Genomic DNA, 17326 nt, shown 5'->3' on the forward strand with positions numbered 1-17326 from the left:
TCTAGAGTAGCCCCATATTTTGACCCTTGCTCTGTCCCGCGAGTGTATGTGGGTCTCTTGCATCGTTACAATATCTGGGCGCTCACGTCTGATATAGCGCTCTATTTTTTTCCGCTTAACTGGGGAGTTAAGCCCGTTAATATTGAGGGAGAGAATTCTCATTATACCTCTAGTTGGGATGGTGGAGAGAGAATTTAGCTTGTCCCTGAAGCTCACAGATGTTGGGTTCAGTTACCCCATCGTGATATTCCCCTTCTCCCCTGGCCCCCTCCACCTGATTGGCTACTTCTGCAATTTGGGCTCCCTCGAACCTCTTCCCCCCTCTGCCTCCCCCCTCCCTCCCCGGTGAGCCGGAACAACTGGCCAGCGGCCCCCCTCGAATCCAAACCTCGAGAGTCGTTCCACCCCCTGCCCTCCATTGAGTTCAACGCGGGATATCCCCATCCCATTCCAAGAGTGACCATCTTCCCGCCCCAAGGCCCTCCAACCCGCCACTGAGTGTAGTCTCATGGCTTCATCTCTTCTTGTATGCCCTCCCCAGGCGTTCCTGTACATATCCAGCGGACCCCTATAGGATGATGATGATGGGTGCACCTGCTATCCTGTGTGAGTCTCCTGTTCCTTCCTTGGTGATGGGTCACGCAAACGCGACTGGGCATTTACCCTCCTCAATTTTATGGGACGGACCATGGACCATTCCCATGGCTTGCAGTCAGCGCGCTGAGTGGAAGATTGGATGGCCGGAGGGGAGTCCTCCTCCAGACCCAGGAGGGCAATCCCCTGTTCGCAAGAGGAGATTTCCTGTTCCATTCAAACGTCAATCCAAAAGGATGTGTCCATCTATAGTGTATCCCTTTGGCTCTCAAATGCACCAGCAACGGCCCCATCCTTCTTCTTTTAGCTAGGGTAGTTTGAGCTAGGTCCTGGTACAGGGTTATCTCCGCCCCGTTGTACGTGATCCGCCCTTCCCTCCTAGCCTTCGCCAGTATTTGCTCTTTTAGAGTGTAACTGTGCATTGCCGCCAGGACAACTCTAGGTCTAGCACCTCGTTCTGATCTTCTCGGCCCACTCTGTGGATTCTGTCGAAGACTAACTCCTCTGGGCCAGCCTCGTCTAGGAGGTCGGCGAAGATTCCTTTCATCACCTGGCAGAGGTTTTGGTCTTGTGGGGCCTCCGGGAGGCCCTTCATTCGAATGTTCGGCCGCCTGGACCTGTACTCCAAATCTTCCACCTGAAGCTCCAGATTGTAGGTAGCCCTCTCATTTGTGTCGACTCTCTCCTCTATCTTGTTGATATCCCTCTTGATTTCCTGTATGCCCTCCGCCAGGTCCTCTCTGAGCGCATCCATCTGCTTTTGGCCTGCTGTGGTAATTTTGACCCGTGATGCAGCAAGCTCGCTAATTGAGTTCCAGCGGAGCAGCGGGGCCCACTGCATCAAGGGGAGCACAGCACATACCTTCACTGCATGTGATCCTCCTGGTTCCCGCGGATCGACTGCCTGGGTTACCTGCGACGAGTCCTCTGGTGTTGCGAGGCTCTGGCCCGTGTCTTTGTTCACAACCGGAGATGGTGCTGAAACCCCACACGGCTAGGACCTCCTTTCTAGCCAGAGTGCGGGTCGCTGTAGTCCGCTCCTCCCGGGCTCTCACCCGGTCCGATCAATGTTCGCTACTGCACCTCCCGCCCGTGTTGGGGTGCACTCCCCACAGGTCCCACCGTATACGCAGATCCGAAGTGGCAGGCGGTGTGTTTCGCCCGCTCCCCCAGGCGGCAGAAAAGGGCGATACTGCTGCCGGAGCCCAGCCGGGGTGGGGGCTCGTGTGTTCTCCGAGCGGGATCGGCCTGTCCTGATTTGCTGCGCCCGCCTCAGTGCTGCTACAGCTCCGCCGGTGCTTCTGGGGGAGAATCCCAATCGGCTCAATGCAAAGTCGCCAGAGGGTCCCCTTGGGGCCCGCTGTGCCCTGGATGCTATTTATGTCTCCTTCACCGCCTGGGGAGGGCTTCACTGCGTAGATGAGGGCTATGGGGCCTCCAGGGTCGGGAGCTTGGTGGTCGCGATGCTCAGAGGAACGCGGCCATCTTGGAATCCCACTTCTTTTTTTACTTTTAACTAACATTTAGTGATTATGCTTGCAAAGGGCTTTCATTAAAATGAATGATGTGAAAAAGGTAATCTATGCAATACCCACTTCAGCTTATTGTGCCTTTCGCTTGGGAATATTTCTGATAGCATGGATCAGTCATTGTAGTGGAAGTGTGATAGGATGACAAGATGTATGCCTGATCAGAAGAATGATTAAGTATCCGATGGCAAAGCTAGTGGCGAGTGATATGAATGAAAGGCAGGTTGACTAAAAGTAAAAGTAACTACTGATGAAAGACTGGAATACAATATATGCCTGAATGAAGGAATTCATAATCTACATGGCAAACGGCAAAATTATCAATGCTGGAATTTCATTTTCTCTATGATGGCTTCTTTTCATTGGCTAAATACAAAGGGAATGCCACGGCAGGAAATATTCAAATCATCAGAAATAAATTAATTGAGCATATTAAATTTGGTGGTAGCAGAGACACACTCTGCTTGATGTTGCCCCTGTACTTCCAGGGCAAACTGACTAAAAAATGTTCTCTGTTAAAAAATCACTGTTGATTATTTTTTATATCCTGTGGATTACTTTAAATATTTCAACAAATAGATAAATATATACATGAGACATTTATTTACAAAATATAATGCATACATATAGTAGAACATAAAACATATAAATGTAGACATGATTGGTTCCTATCATGAAGAAAAGACTAGAGGCGCATAATGAGTCAAGGGAAGTACCATTAATTCTAAGTTTGCAAAGTATGTTCTAACATCTTGGCCCTTGCTATATAACTAGTCTTTAGGATGACCACTAACAGGTCAATGAGAACCTAATCATAAAACAGGGGTCTACGTAGAGTACAGTTATATATCGAATAACTATATGACTTTGTTCCTTTGTGCCATAAGTGCTTCAAAGGGAGCTTTACGTTTCAGCGGTTAAATATTCATGTGCCGCCTTCCTCAGGACCAAACAGAATGGGGCGACTTCCATGACCTGTATGACCTGTACGACCCCCATTACCTGTATTTTGGTCATAGTACCGCGGCCCTGGCCAGAGTTGGGGACGCCCTGAAGTCTATACCGTCCTTTCATTGGTTGCCACTATCACTGCTGAATGTGTATGTGATGTTGAAAGTAGTATATCAAAAATACCATTCACCAACCAAAGAAATGTCTCGGTACTGCCCTGCACTACTCTACTTATTCCCCTAGAAGAAAAAATCATTTAATGTGGGAATCGTCACATGGCTGGTGTTGATGGCATTTAAAGAGACCCACTCTACACTATACAACAAGCATTGGAAAAGTCAATGGGTCTGCCTTTATTAATGCATAATTGAAGAGTATTCTGAATGCTTGTACTTCATAATGTCTCCCCATTTGCTAAGCTATCTGTTTGGTGTGCAGCCCTGTTTGTGTATTTGTTTCTCAGACAAACACCTATCATGAATGCTTAGAAATAAGTCATTTCTTTTTTACCCTGTTGCGACAGCGATATTTGGATTAGACACAACTTCTTTTCTCCTGCAAATCCTGCCCTGTTTTCACATACAGTGAGCTACAAAGAGGGTGAGTGAGTCTATGGGTCTCATTACGAGTCTGGCGGCAGCCGTGCTAGTAAAACCGGCAGGCTGCCGGCAGACTCGTTCATTTTTACGGCGCCTGGTTCCACGGAAACACCAGGTGATTACAACCCCGTTGTTCCTGGAAGTCAGGCGCCAAAAAAATGTCAATCCACATTCTCATTGAGTCTCATAGGACTCAATGGGAATGGGGATGAGGGAAGCACCGGCACCGTTAATAAAGGTGCTCGTTCTTCCCGGAAAGTCTGTGGGCGGGACAGCAGCCGCCCGCAGTCTTGGAGTGTGCTGGTCCGGTAACAACTGTGCCTGTAGGCTCACCGGCACCGGTGTTACCGGACCACCACACTTGCAATGAGGCCCTATGTCCAGTGATGTGATGATAAAGTTGGTCACCCTACTTTAAGGATTTTCACAAATAGTGCTACACGTTCTACGTTCCTACTTCAGAAAAACAAGTTCAGTACAATACACTGACAGGAAATATTGGAAGCTGCTGTAACAAACATGATGCATGCCACAGTCCCCCGCTGCAGCTTTGTGAAACATCAAGGAAACAATTAAACTGCCTGGGGAAAAACACGAGCCTGCAAGTGAAAATATTCTCTGGAAATAGAATGTAATAATTCCTATTTATAGTTACATTAAATACTCAGCACAAAATTGTCACACAATGAAAAGGCACACTCAATAGAAACATTATCATGGAGTTGACAAACAAGTAAATAATAACATATTGAGTTGTGTCCTGCCATTCCAAGATGGTGCTTGTGAAACTACTGCTTTAGGTTGGGATGGAATGGCACTGTCTGCATCAAAGTACAGCTTATTGTTCTGGATTGGGAGTCTAAGTATTGTATTCGTTAACTATACAGTAAAGCAGCACAAAAGTGGAGAAAAAAAACGTGTCAAGAACCATGGAAACAAAAGAAACTATTAAAAGCACCATTCAGCAATTACTTCAACAACTTACAGAGCTTCACTAACCTCTACAATATGGCTGAAACTATTAGGGCCTGATTTACAAAAGGTTTTTCAATGAGATTGCGCCATTGTAAAATGCTTTTGTAAATCAGGCTCTATGCATTATGCCCTCTTTCTGCATCACAGAGTAGTTGATTGACACCAAGCTCCTTCTACACACTGCTGCAAGAGTTCTGGTAAAGGGATAAAACTATCTGTAGCAAGACCAAACGATTGGCTTATGCACCCACAGGATGCCCAGTTTGCTCATGACATCAGACATGGCGACTTGATACGCTTTTAATTTCATCACCTATGATACCAGTTCCTGGTGTAACAGACTAAATCCTGAGCCCCACATGGACTCATCATAATAAGGTCCATGTGGGGCCATCAATGATTGGAATGAAGATTGCCCATGCTAACTGCACTGGTCAGTCTTGATTCTATTAAAGACAAGGAGGCGAGCATTATGCTTATCTCTTTATTTTGCCACCAACATAGCAATTCAACTTTTAATAAGCTTTTACAAAAATAAATGTTTCTTTGCTTCCAAGAAAAAAAGAAATCTTTAGTTTTAAAGTTTAGAGTCTTTGTAGAGACTCTTCCCTGGTCTCCTACAAGTCCCATGAGCCTCCTGGTGCTCAGTAGTCCTTCCTCCACCAATCCGGAGTCTGACACCCCTATAAGGACTCTCCACACTAGGTCCTTTCCTCTTTCTTTGCTTGCCGCAACAACTGAGTCTGTATAACTGTCCAACATCAACTTTCCCCTTGAGACAACTGGGGACGCAGTTTGCTATCCAAAAGGTCCAACGGGACAACTGATTTTGCTTCCATTAGAACCCGGCATCTTCATGCAGGCTTCTGTTAGTCTCCTACGAGAAACAGAAAAATAACAATGAGGGGGGGAATGCGATGTACTGATAAACAGCTTTGGTACCAAATACTTTCAATAGCATAATAACTTCATCGCATTCATCTGGGTGGGATATAATGCTCGCCTCCTTGTCTTTAATAGAATCAAGATTGACCAGTGCAGTTAGCATGGGCAATCTTCATTCTATGACAAGACGGAGGCGAGCATTATGCTTGTTCAAAGCTCTGAACCACCCTACTAGCCATCTCTGAAACTGGCTTAAAATAGAAAGTCTTAAAGGTGGATTCTGAAGACCAATCTGCTGCTTTCATAATGTCTTGCAAGGACACACCTACGGAGAAAGCTCTAGAAGCCATGGCGCCTCTAACAGAATGTGCTCCAAATATCGTTAAATCTATGCCAGCCCACTGCATAACTTCCCTCACCCATCTAGCAATTGTCGCAGTAGCCACTGCATGGTGAGGTTTCCTGCGCGCTATTAGTAATTGGGTAATGCCTTGCGGCCTAATCAGCATAGTCACGGTTTCATAATCTTTAATGCTTTTCGCTACACATAGTTTTGAGTTTTCGGGGAAATAAGGATAGGAGATCACCCTGGAATCTGATTTAGTCCTTTGCACTATGGTAAAGGCTATACCCTCCGGATAAAAGATCTTTCTATCTATCTCCAAGGCTTTCACGTCTGAAACTCTCCTGCATGCTGTTAGGCAGAGTAACATCGCTAACTTCCCAGAAAGCTGGGATCTGGACAGTTGGAAGTTTTCTGGCCAGCTAGAACACAATCTGAGAACGTCACGGACGTCCCATAGAGAAGAATACTTGGGCTCTGGCGGCCTCTTCATCTTGATTCCTCTCAAAAGCCTGTGGACTGCCGGGTGTTCACCTACTGGTGCTCCTTCCACTTTCGCATGTCCTGCAGATAACGCTGACCTATAGACTCCCAAGGTCCTGTACGCGCACCCTTCGAGAAATTTGCCTGCTAAGAAATTTAGGACGTGTACTATAGATGCAGAAACTGGATCCAACTGTAAGGTTGAGCACCATCTAGCCCAGGCATCCCATGCCGAACTATAGCTTCTAAAGGTGGAAGGCGCCCAGGAATCTCTGATACAGTCCGCAGCGATCTGCGAAATTCCTGGCAGTTCCCATCCCTCCCTGAAATTCGGCAGGCTATGAATTGCAGGGAGCCCGCCTCTATCAGAGGATGGCTCTGGCCGGTTGGGCTGAGGAGGAGATCTGGCCGATGAGGAATCTTCCTCGGGAAATCTGAGGAAATTTCCATCGCTACTGGGAACCAAGGCTGAGATTTCCAAAAGGGAACCACTAGAACTAGCTCTGCCTGGTCTCTGCGAACCTTCGCTAGAAGTCTCGTGATCATTATGAAGGGTGGAAACGCGTAGTGCACTGCTCCCGCCCATGACTGGAGGAATGCATCTGTCCCTGCTGCCCCCGGGTCCATCCTCCAGCTGGAGTATTTGGCTGTCTGAGCATTCAGTCTGGATGCGAAGAGATCTGTGTGTGATGGACCCCATAATTGATCCAATTTGAGGAAAACTTGGGGAAGCAGCTTCCAGTCGCTGGAATCTGTCAGGTACCTGGAATTTCAGTCTGCCACTTCGTTTTGGGCTCCTGGAAGATACTCCGCCGCTACTGCTATCTGGTGTTGAAGGCAGTAGTGCCAGAAATCTTTCGCTAGTTCCGCTAGCATTCTCGATCTGGTACCTCCTAGTTTGTTTATGTATCGTACTGCGGAGATGTTGTCCATCTTCAGCAGCACTGAACATTTGACTCTGTCTTTGGTGAAAGTTTGGACTGCAAAGGAGCCTGCTAGAAGCTCGAGACAGTTTATGTGGAGCTGTAACTCGTTCTCTGACCATCTCCCTCCTGTTTCTAATTGCCCACACCTTGCTCCCCATCCGGCTCTGCTCGCGTCGGATTCTATAGTAATATCTGGAACGTCGCCGAAGATGGCTCGACCGTTCGAGGCTTCCATGTTTTGCAGCCACCAGTGAAGCTCTGAAATTGCCTCGCTGTCTAAGGTAACTAGCTGATGGTATCCTAAACCTCCTTGCAGGTGTTTGATCTTGAGTCTCTGGAGAGCTCTGTAATGTAGGCCCTGGGAAAATCGCTTGGATAGAAGCTGCTAGAAGTCCCACTATTCTGGCTAGATATCGTAGCGAGATGGTCTTTTTTGCTAGGACTGACTTGATCCCCTTCCTTATTGCTTTTACTTTCTGGTTCGGAAGTTCCAGAGTTGCTTTTACTGTGTCTATGGTGAAACCTAGGAATTCCACTCTTTGAAGTGGCAGCAATTGAGACTTGTCGAGGTTCACTAGAAACCCCAGGGAAGATAGTAAGGTGCAAACCCAACGAATATCGATGATCAGGGCGTCCTTGCTCTGGTTCAGGATCAGGATATCGTCTAGATAAATTATGATCCGAATACCTCTTTCTCTTATGGCCGCTGCCACCGACTTCATCAGTTTGGTGAAGGCCCATGGGGCTGAAGCGAGGCCGAAGGGAAGACATTTGAAACGCCACACCTCTTTGTTCCAGCGGAAACGAAGGTATCGGCGGTGGTCTTCTGCTATGGGCACTGTGAGGTATGCGTCTTTCAGATCCAGACATGCTAACCAATCTCTCACGCGCAGAAGGTCTCTGAGAAGATGGATTCCCTCCATCTTGAAGTGATTGTATTTTAACCATTCGTTTAGGCTCTTTAGGTTGATAACCGGGCGCACTTTTTCTTTTCTGTGCACGAGGAAGATGTAGCTTATAAACCCCGGGGAAGACTGCAACTCGCGCTTTATCGCATTTTTCTGGCAAAGCTTTACTAGCTCGTTCTGAAGAAGCGCTGCTTCCTGTGCTGTTAGGTGAATAGCTTGCGGCTCTTGGGCTTGAAAGGGGTCGCCTAGAAATTCTATGCGCAAACCTGCTACGGCTTGTAAAACCCAAGCATCGCTGGACAATGCGCGCCAAGCGTTCAGAAATATCAGGGTCCTGCACCCCACTTGCATATTTGGTGTACTCAGCGCCAGTGGCGCCTGCCTGCTTGAAGGCTCCTCTTTGTCTGCGACCTCTTGGGAACCTCGGCCGGGAGGGGAAGAAGGAATCTTGCTGTCTTCCCTCCCAATATTGTACTCTGTTTCCTTGGGGTCTGCGATGATAGGAATATCGACCGGACGCCCGACTCCTCTGGCGTCCGGTCCCAGCAAAAACTTGCCCGGGAAAAATTCTTTTGATGGAGTTCTGGGCCTTTTCGAGGGCTGAATACGTTCCTACAAATTGGGACATTTCTTTCGCGAACGCCTCGCCAAGGAGGAGGCCTTTCGCTCCTTGGCCCGCTTCGTAAGATGATAGGTCGCTTAGCTTTGAGTCGATCTTTAAGAGCACCCCTCTTCTCCTCTCTGACGAGAGGGCGCAGTTGGCATTCCCCAGGAAGCACATTGCCCTCGGTGCCCAGTTCGCTAGGACTAGAGGATCAATGGGGGAACTTGTGTCTTTGGCTTGCTCCGCCAGGTCCATAATTTTTGCAAATGGGCCTGCTAAATCAAGGACTTTATCTTGGCACCCTCGCCAGGCCCTGTCTACGCCTTTCCTGATATCTTTGGCAGACTTTGTCACAAAAGTAACCATCTTTGGGTCTAAATCTGGGGTTTCCGATAACTTATCTGGGAGATCTGGACGGGGGCATTCCGATCTCATGTGAGACCTTACTTCTCTGTCGAGCGGCTTGCGTATATGCTGTGCCATGTAAAGCGCTACATTTGGGGAAGGAACCCACTCCTTAGATTTCGGATGCCTAATAGTATCCGGGTCGAACATATCGTTCGTGTCTTCCTCTTGATCCAGTATTACTTCATCTGCTGCTGTGTGCCCAGAGGGTTCATCATCCTCTTCTGCTTCGTCATCGGGCGAGTAGCCCTGGTCTATGTCCCCGAGAATATTCACCCCTGGGGTAGGGGGTCTGGGTTGGCAATCTGTTGATTTTGCCAGGAAGGCCTTCTTCAATCTTGCGACGGGATCGTCTGCCTTGTGGGGGTCTTGGTGTACCCTCCTTTCCTTGCTCGGGGGGGTCAAAGAGTCAGAGCTCTTCTGAGCCTTACACCCCTGTTCAACCCCTTTATGGGGGTGTCCAGTCGACATGCCTTCGCCAGGGCTAAGCGCCCTCTTTTTATTGGGAGATTTCTGAACTTTTTGTAAAATCCATGCCTCCAGCATGTCTAATCTCTGGGCAATTGGTTGTACGCCCTCGGAAACAGCTACAGATAGGGAATCCCTAGTACTTGTTTAAAACTGAGTGACAGTTCTGTTTCCTGATGAGAGGGTTCTTCCTCCCACTCTTCCTCAGAATAATCAGGAGATGTGGAGTGCTCTCCATCTTGATAATGGGCCATAACTTCCTTGAGTTAGCAAAGCTAACGTACCTTACAGTCGACTGAATGAGGCCCACTAAATGAGGCAATTCAATGTGAAGGCCTTCTGGAGACACGTGCTGCTGTAAAGAACGAATTTTTTTTATTTTTTTTTATTTGCCTCTCAATGCAGACGCTCTCCGTATCAGGGATCCAGTCTAATTTCCCTTTTTTTATTTATTATTTTTTTTTTTTTGCAGTAGAAAAGCAGATAGGGCACAGATAACATGCAGCACTCCCTTCGCGTACGCGATGAAAGGAAAATGCTGGAAGGGATTGGGGAGCGACGGGAAGGCTTACAACTTCCCGCTCCTTCAGGGTCCTAACGCACGCCTGCCGTGCGATGCCTTGAGGAGCGGGCCGGGTGCCTAACAAGGGCAAGAGCGCCTGCGGCTCTGGCTCCGCCTCCTCAGCTCTCGAACTAACTGGAACGCGGATGACAAACGCGGGTCAGCTGAACCGCTTAAGAATGAACTGAAGCGGACGCGGAGCGCCGCTCGCTTACAAGGTAATAATTGAAGTTTACTTAAGTATAAATATCTACATTTTTTTTAATATAAATATGCGCTGCGCTCACGTTATATATAGATAACTTTCTTATTCATGAAAGGAAAATACCCTAAAAATATGTTCATACTGAGAGAAAATAAATCACTTATCTCCGTATGCTGGCAGCAAAAAGAAAGAGGAAAGGACCTAGTGTGGAGAGTCCTTATAGGGGTGTCAGACTCCGGATTGGTGGAGGAAGCACTACTGAGCACCAGGAGGCTCATGAGACTTGTAGGAGACCAGGGAAGAGTCTCTACAAAGACTCTAAACTTTAAAACTAAAGATTTATTTTTTTCATGGAAGCAAAGAAACATTTATTTTTGTAAAAGTTTATTAAAAGTTGAATTGCTATGTTGGTGGCAAATTAAAGAGATAAGCATAATGCTCGCCTCCGTCTTGTCATAGAATAAATTAGCACTTTGCTGATATTTTTCCAACAGTTTAACTTAAATAAAATGAGAATCTCCATTAACTTTCAAAGAACAAGACAGCATGCAGAAGCCTCACCTTTGTATCTAATCCCTTCAATAGCCTTGATTACTTGCATGGCACTCCAACCATCTTCGATCCTCACTGCAACGGTGGGCGTCAGTTGAAAAAGCACCACGCCAAAGTCCACTTTGGTGCTGTATTTGGAAACCTAAAAGACAGCAGTAATAGAGGGAGCAGATAAGATGAGCACAACTAATGCACACCGGAGCAGGACCTAGAGTGAGGATAAATACATTGAAGGAGCTAAGAAGGCAGGTACTCTAAAGGTGCAATGCCAGGGCAGGTCGATATGTGAAGATTTGAGTTATGACTTTAGGGGTTTGAAGGGCAGGTTAGCAGAGAGATTTGGCAAGGAAACACCACTGAAGTTGGAGTTTGATAATCAGGCAGGGGTGCAGCATTCCACTTATCGTTCCAAGCGTTGGTCCATCACTTTTGTAATTGCATACCACCCAAGAAACGTACAAACGTGATCCTGGATCAAGCAGCAAAGATTTTGTATATATTTGTTTTGTGTAACTTGTTTTGCTCACTGAAAAAGAAAAGGTGCATTTTTGCTGCTTTCTCCTGGCAGGCTACACCTCTGCCATTCAAAATTCCAAGGTTTAAATAATGGTCGCAGTTGAATTCGGTAATACAACCTACCACTACAGCGCATAGGGAGGGAGGGGACATGCATTAGTTGGCCAAGGCTTACTCGCATTCACTGGCCCATGTGAACCTGCAAGGCAACATTATGTTAAGCAGTCTGCAGCTGTGTAACCACGTTGTATGAGTGTTCTTATTGTTTGTTTTACCAAATATTTAGTAATTTATCACCTCACTCTAATTATATATGTGCATGTAGGGGATTTATTGAGTTCAAGTTTACCTAGGTCTCTGGCAGTTATTTATGGTAATCTGTTTAGCTCACAGACTTTTACATTAAGTGTTTTCCCTTGCTTAAAAATAGACCACGGATTGCAAAATGGAGACCAACACAGATGCTTGTATTAGAAGAAGTTGCCTTTTAATCTTTTTGCACATATGGATTTTCATTTGTGCTCTTTCCTCTTCTCAGAGTGTATTATAGGTGTATTGTCCAACATGTTTCTGTAAATATTTTCTATATTTTGTTAGAGTTATTGGCATTTGTTGCTTTAATTGAACACTGATTACTTGATTCGCCCTTTAAAGACAAGTAATGTATGGGGAATCCCATATTTATTTTCACTAGCAGATACCACTGTGAGCAAGTGCAGAAGGTTTTGGTAAGTACAATATGCAAACAGCCTCATGCATGAAGTTTATATGACTGCAGTGTTGCTCTACATATAGAGTGCACAAAACAGTCAGACTTGTGTCTTAGCTCACTTATGGCAACTTCACATGCGACTGTAACACATAGTTCTCTTTGTGCTTGAGTCCATTTATCTAGCGAAATTGGGAGTGTATAAACATTGACCACTAAGTGCTATATGAAAACTTTAAAGCAGGCTTTTTGGTTCTACCTTCTGGTTTGGGGCAGTTCAACTTTCAGTGCTGTGCCCAGTGCTCGTCTCCTCATTTACTTGTATGCCCACGTAGAGAAAGGAAGATGTGCAACCGCAGTACTGGAGACATCGAATGTGCATGGACAAGGGTTCTGAACTATGAACAGGCTGCAAGGTGGTGGCCGCTGATAGCTGACAAGATATGGTGGCAACCAAGGATTCTACTAACCTGGGGTGGCATTTTGTCAAAGATCAACCCTCATAATAATTGTGACATATCTGACACACATTAATTCACATTACAAGCACTCTCGTTTGGATCATGAGATTTGTGCACATGTTGCACTCTGTTAAGGATTCCAATCGGGTGTCACACACTGGACCAGGACACTTGGTCTTAGCCTGGGATGTGGTGCTCAATAGGAAGGCTTTTTCTTTAATTTCAACAAATTCAAATTGAGCTGGTACCCGACCCGTTGCAACCCCCTTTTACAAATACAACAGGTCACAATGGACCATGAACCAGGCCGGTTGGTGAAAATGCAATATTTATTTATTTTTAAAATTCAAAGAAAATCACACAAATTTTAATATTGGGCAGCAATCACCAATGGGGTGAGAAGTATAATGAAAACCACTGGTATATATTTGGGTTACCTTCTAAAAGAACATATCTAAAGCACAATTGAATAGAAGCACTTTTTGAATTAGGAGAGATAGCATCTAAGTTAAGATTTCCCCCTGCAATGTTCCCTTAACCCACAATTAATCAAATTCTGAGTGGATAGAAAGAAGCAACAGGTAGTCAGGAATATTGTGCAGTAAACCAAATCAAAATCCAACCTTCCCTCACAAAATAAGAGGAAAAACAATTATGCCACTCGGAAATTGACAAATAAATAATTAATGTGCGGTTAATCTATGAGGCAAATATTATTTCTCACACTAGCATGAATGTATAAACACTAACAATCACAAGGCAAGTGGGGCATGGCTAAGGAGCCATGTGATAGAAGGTGCTTTCCTGGTGTTCCTGCTGATCCTGCATGATCCTGGCTCGTTGATGCGATTAAAATGCACTATTTTGCTTGCAAATGGAACAGCTGCTGTGGGAATATGCAAGGAATAGAAGGCACCAGCTAAGGCAAGAAACTGGGTTACTGCCGGCGAATCGGAAGCAAGAAAGCCCAGTGAGGCCCCGACAGAGCAGGGACAAAATGGCATTGAGCTCAGAACAAAGGACATCATCGGAGGATGTGTGGACGAGCTGAGTTTACCAGACCACATTATAATAATACGCTTTGAAGGCTGAGAGTAGTGCAGCATCTCCACACGACTAAACCATGCAATATTGAACTATACCGAAGCCGCTGTGGGAAATGACTGTGTGAACAAATATTATGCTAACCTGCGGCGGTACTGAGAACATGGCGGTTTCACTTGCCCTGGCATAGACAATACTGAAGCGGAGGACGGGAGTTGCGCGGCAAGTGAGGAGGCGGTAACGCATTGAACCGCACACCAGGGAAGAAAGGAAGGTTGGTGCACACCCCTGCCGCATTTGAGATAACGTTGACGGGGGTTAAAACACACGACCGAAGGTCGGCAGAAACCTCACGGAAGAGGAGCGTTAATAACGAAGAAGTGGCACGGAACGGCCCCCGGCAGAGGAAATCCACATTGTATAAACCTTGGTTAAGAGGCAACAGTAGCGAACAAAGGGATACACGGATCAGACTCTATAAAAGTGAAACTAACTTGATTGCCCGAGAGTGGGGAACCCGGTTATGCATGGGGATCAGAAAGCAGGACAACATGGGTGATTTCGCCTGGCAAAGGAGAGAGCTGCACTGCAAACGGAACGCAGAAGTGTGTGGTGTTGCTTGTGCCTGCCCGCTATGGAAGCTGATAAGGAGAAGCAACGCTGACCGTATATAGGGGCATGAAAAGGTTCAGGTTGCTGCTGCAACACACGAAGCAGTGGGCGGCCGGAATCAAACAAACGGATTATTAAACAGGCGAACACCCACTGCAAGGGAAAAACATTATATAAGTCAGGCGGGGAAGGCAGTGAATGCTGTCACATACACCGCAGCTGACTGGATGTGAATGAAGACTGGGATCAAGTTCGTAGGTACCAGCAAAGTATGGACGCTGCTGCCAGGGACTGTACAAAGCATAGGTGCCGTATAACAGAGCAGCTGATCACAGCAGAACAAGGTAGGTGGAGCTCCACTAGGAGGCCAGCGCAGATAACTTTGAAGCGTGGGCTGAACCTAGTGAATAGCAGATCCCAGCAGCAAAATAGATATGAAAACCTAAACAGGTGAGACGTATCTGGAGGGGCCCCACGGGCTGTGCTGCAGACGGGAAGCAAACAGGCTAAAAGGTGTGGATGCATGGGAAGCCCACGGCTATGCCCGGGGACGGCAGACGGACAAAGAAGTAACATGTGCAGACAACATTGTGCCCCGCACCGGTGGTGATCCAACGGCTGGCCAGACCCCCACACACAAAGCGGGACAGTAGAACAATCACAAGGTAGGCTCTCAACACAAGGCATACAGTTCACAAACAAGTTGAAAGTAGGAACACAGTGCATCCGAATTACACGTTGGAAAGTTGCCTTTTTTTCTCAATTACAGTTTAAATGTCAGGTGGTTTTTATGAAAAACGGGTGAAATACTCTGATTTCAAATGCAGTTTTTGGGCTGGGGAACAGATGTCTATCCTAGGGACAATATGAAAGTGAAAGAATGTCGCTAGCTACAAAACTGGATGAGATTTGCAAGATAGAAGAAGGTTTGCTTTAGGTAAAATGAAGCCGTGAAAGAGAGAAAATCAGCTGAGAAAAGAACAGGTTTGACTTAAACTAGATTATTAAGACTATATTGTTAAAGAGGGGCACAGTAAGATCCAAGGTTGATTTGCGACGTCAACCTTGTCACCCCAGTGTTCAACTTTATGTGGAAATTAGTTTGATTACTCAAAATATGACTAAGGGCTTATGATCTACACAAGACAGAATTAATAGAGAGATGGTGCTAGCACTTAGAAAGTCAAGGACAGGGTGCCCAGAGATTTCTAACAGTTTAACAAGTTACCAGTGTATGGATAGGATTGCTTAGAGAGTGGAATAAAGACAAAAGGGTCAAGCTGGGGAGACTATGTGTTTCTCGGGGATAGGGAGATAATCACATACCACGCTTGAGTTTTGGGATTTTGGAACAGTCAGGGTTCAGGTCACCAAAGATTCCGGTCATCGGATAGGGGACTCTCCTGGCAAAAGACAGCTGGGCATAGGTCTGGTCACGGGATGGCAAGTATAGCTGGATGCAGGTAGTGGAAAAGCCGGTCTGGTCTCAGGATACTAAGGTACCCCAGCTTTTCCCCTGGGTAATGGAATTTTAGTGGAATTTCTGGGCCAAGGCCTAGCTAGAGTAGGGTCAGCTATGCTTTGGCGTTTCAGTGGGATCTGGAATCAGCTATGCTTTGGCTTTGCAGTGGGATCTGGAGTCTGGCAGGATGAATGTGGAAGATCAGGAACACAGGTGTAGGAAATTCAGGAAAGTTTGTTTTTCAGAGTTCTGTCAGCTGCCCTTTATATAGAGCATGGTGACATCACAGAATTATTGGTGGGCAGATCTGGCTAGGCCTACCTCCAAGACTCGGATAGGTCAGCCTAAGTTAATCGCCTCCTCAAGGAGGAGTCTCAGTTTATGAGGTTGCATTTTATCAGGTGAAAAGCCTTCCCACAGTCCTTTTTGCCAGAAATTGGTCATAACATAATTTACACATTTTTACAGTTGTGGCACTTTAACTAATCACATTGGCAGATTATATTTGTATGTAGAGCATAGCAGTCCAATCCTCACGGTTATAGGACCTTGTTTTTCCCTTCTACCAGTTTTTTACACTTTTCAGTGATAATTATATTACTTAAAATTGTATAACTTTACACATGTGTATAGATTGTTATTAGGCATATCAGTATTACATTTTACAGTGGCATCCTGCACACTTTCCTCAGAATATCCACTTCTTTGACATTTCTGTTCCCAACATGGCAGTGAAGTCCATAATGTCTTAAATTACGGTCCATAAAATCACATTTAAACTGTTAACTTTTCACATTTTTGTGAAGTCCTGTTGCAAAGATAAAAGTCTTACAAGTTTTATTAATAACATAGTCTTTGGAAGCAAATGGGCTGGCCTTTGTCCTTCACTGGACATTTTTTTTCTCTTCAGCTACAACCAACTGTCATCTCCCCCAGAGGGACGATGCGGGTTTCCCAGCTTGATTGAAGGTTTATTGCCCCTTATCCACTTTGTACATCCGTGTCCCATAAATCCTATTGTAAGAGACTAGAGCACAGATCAAAGTCTGTAAAGGTAGCAATGATCACTTGTGTTCTAGGATCTACTGTGAGGGGCCTTCTGTTGCTAGCATCCTCCAAGCAGAAACCTGTTCTGGGCTGATTTTCCCCCATGTAGCCAGTGCCTTATAATTCCCTATCTTGTTTATTTTTTGTCATGGTCATGAAGTCAGGGACACAGACATGCAGGGGTCACATGCACAGAAGACCTGGGTGGACACTGTCCTGGTGCCTTGGGCACCAGGCTCATGAACAAAAGTAAACAAGAACATCCATTTAAGACCAAAAAGCTTTTATTATGGGTATAGCACTTCAGATGCATTAACCTTGAACATTCCATCCATTAAGCAGGATGCATTAACCTTGAACATTCCATCCATTAAGCAGCCCCAAGTGTATTCTTGGATGTGGCTGCTAATGGATTGCTTTCGCACGTGCTCACTCTCTAGGAGTGGCAGGGTGTGGCTGGTAAGCCGGCCCTAATGGGATTGTCCA

The 17326-nt window shown here is 46.0% G+C and overlaps 1 protein-coding gene across 1 annotated transcript in view; it reads right to left on the reverse strand.

The window, feature by feature from the left end:
• The window catches only part of LOC138488129 (complement factor B-like), a 1604240-nt gene that overhangs the window by 829877 nt on the left and 757037 nt on the right, over window positions 1-17326 (reverse strand). The window contains exon 7 of the mRNA XM_069614892.1: window positions 10999-11131. Within this exon, the coding sequence (XP_069470993.1) occupies window positions 10999-11131 (133 nt within the window). The remainder of the gene's footprint in view (window positions 1-10998; window positions 11132-17326) is intronic.

This window comes from Ambystoma mexicanum, chromosome 9, assembly GCF_040938575.1.
Source record: "Ambystoma mexicanum isolate Mex_15411 chromosome 9, UKY_AmexF1_1, whole genome shotgun sequence".
Taxonomy (NCBI): Eukaryota; Metazoa; Chordata; class Amphibia; order Caudata; family Ambystomatidae; genus Ambystoma; species Ambystoma mexicanum.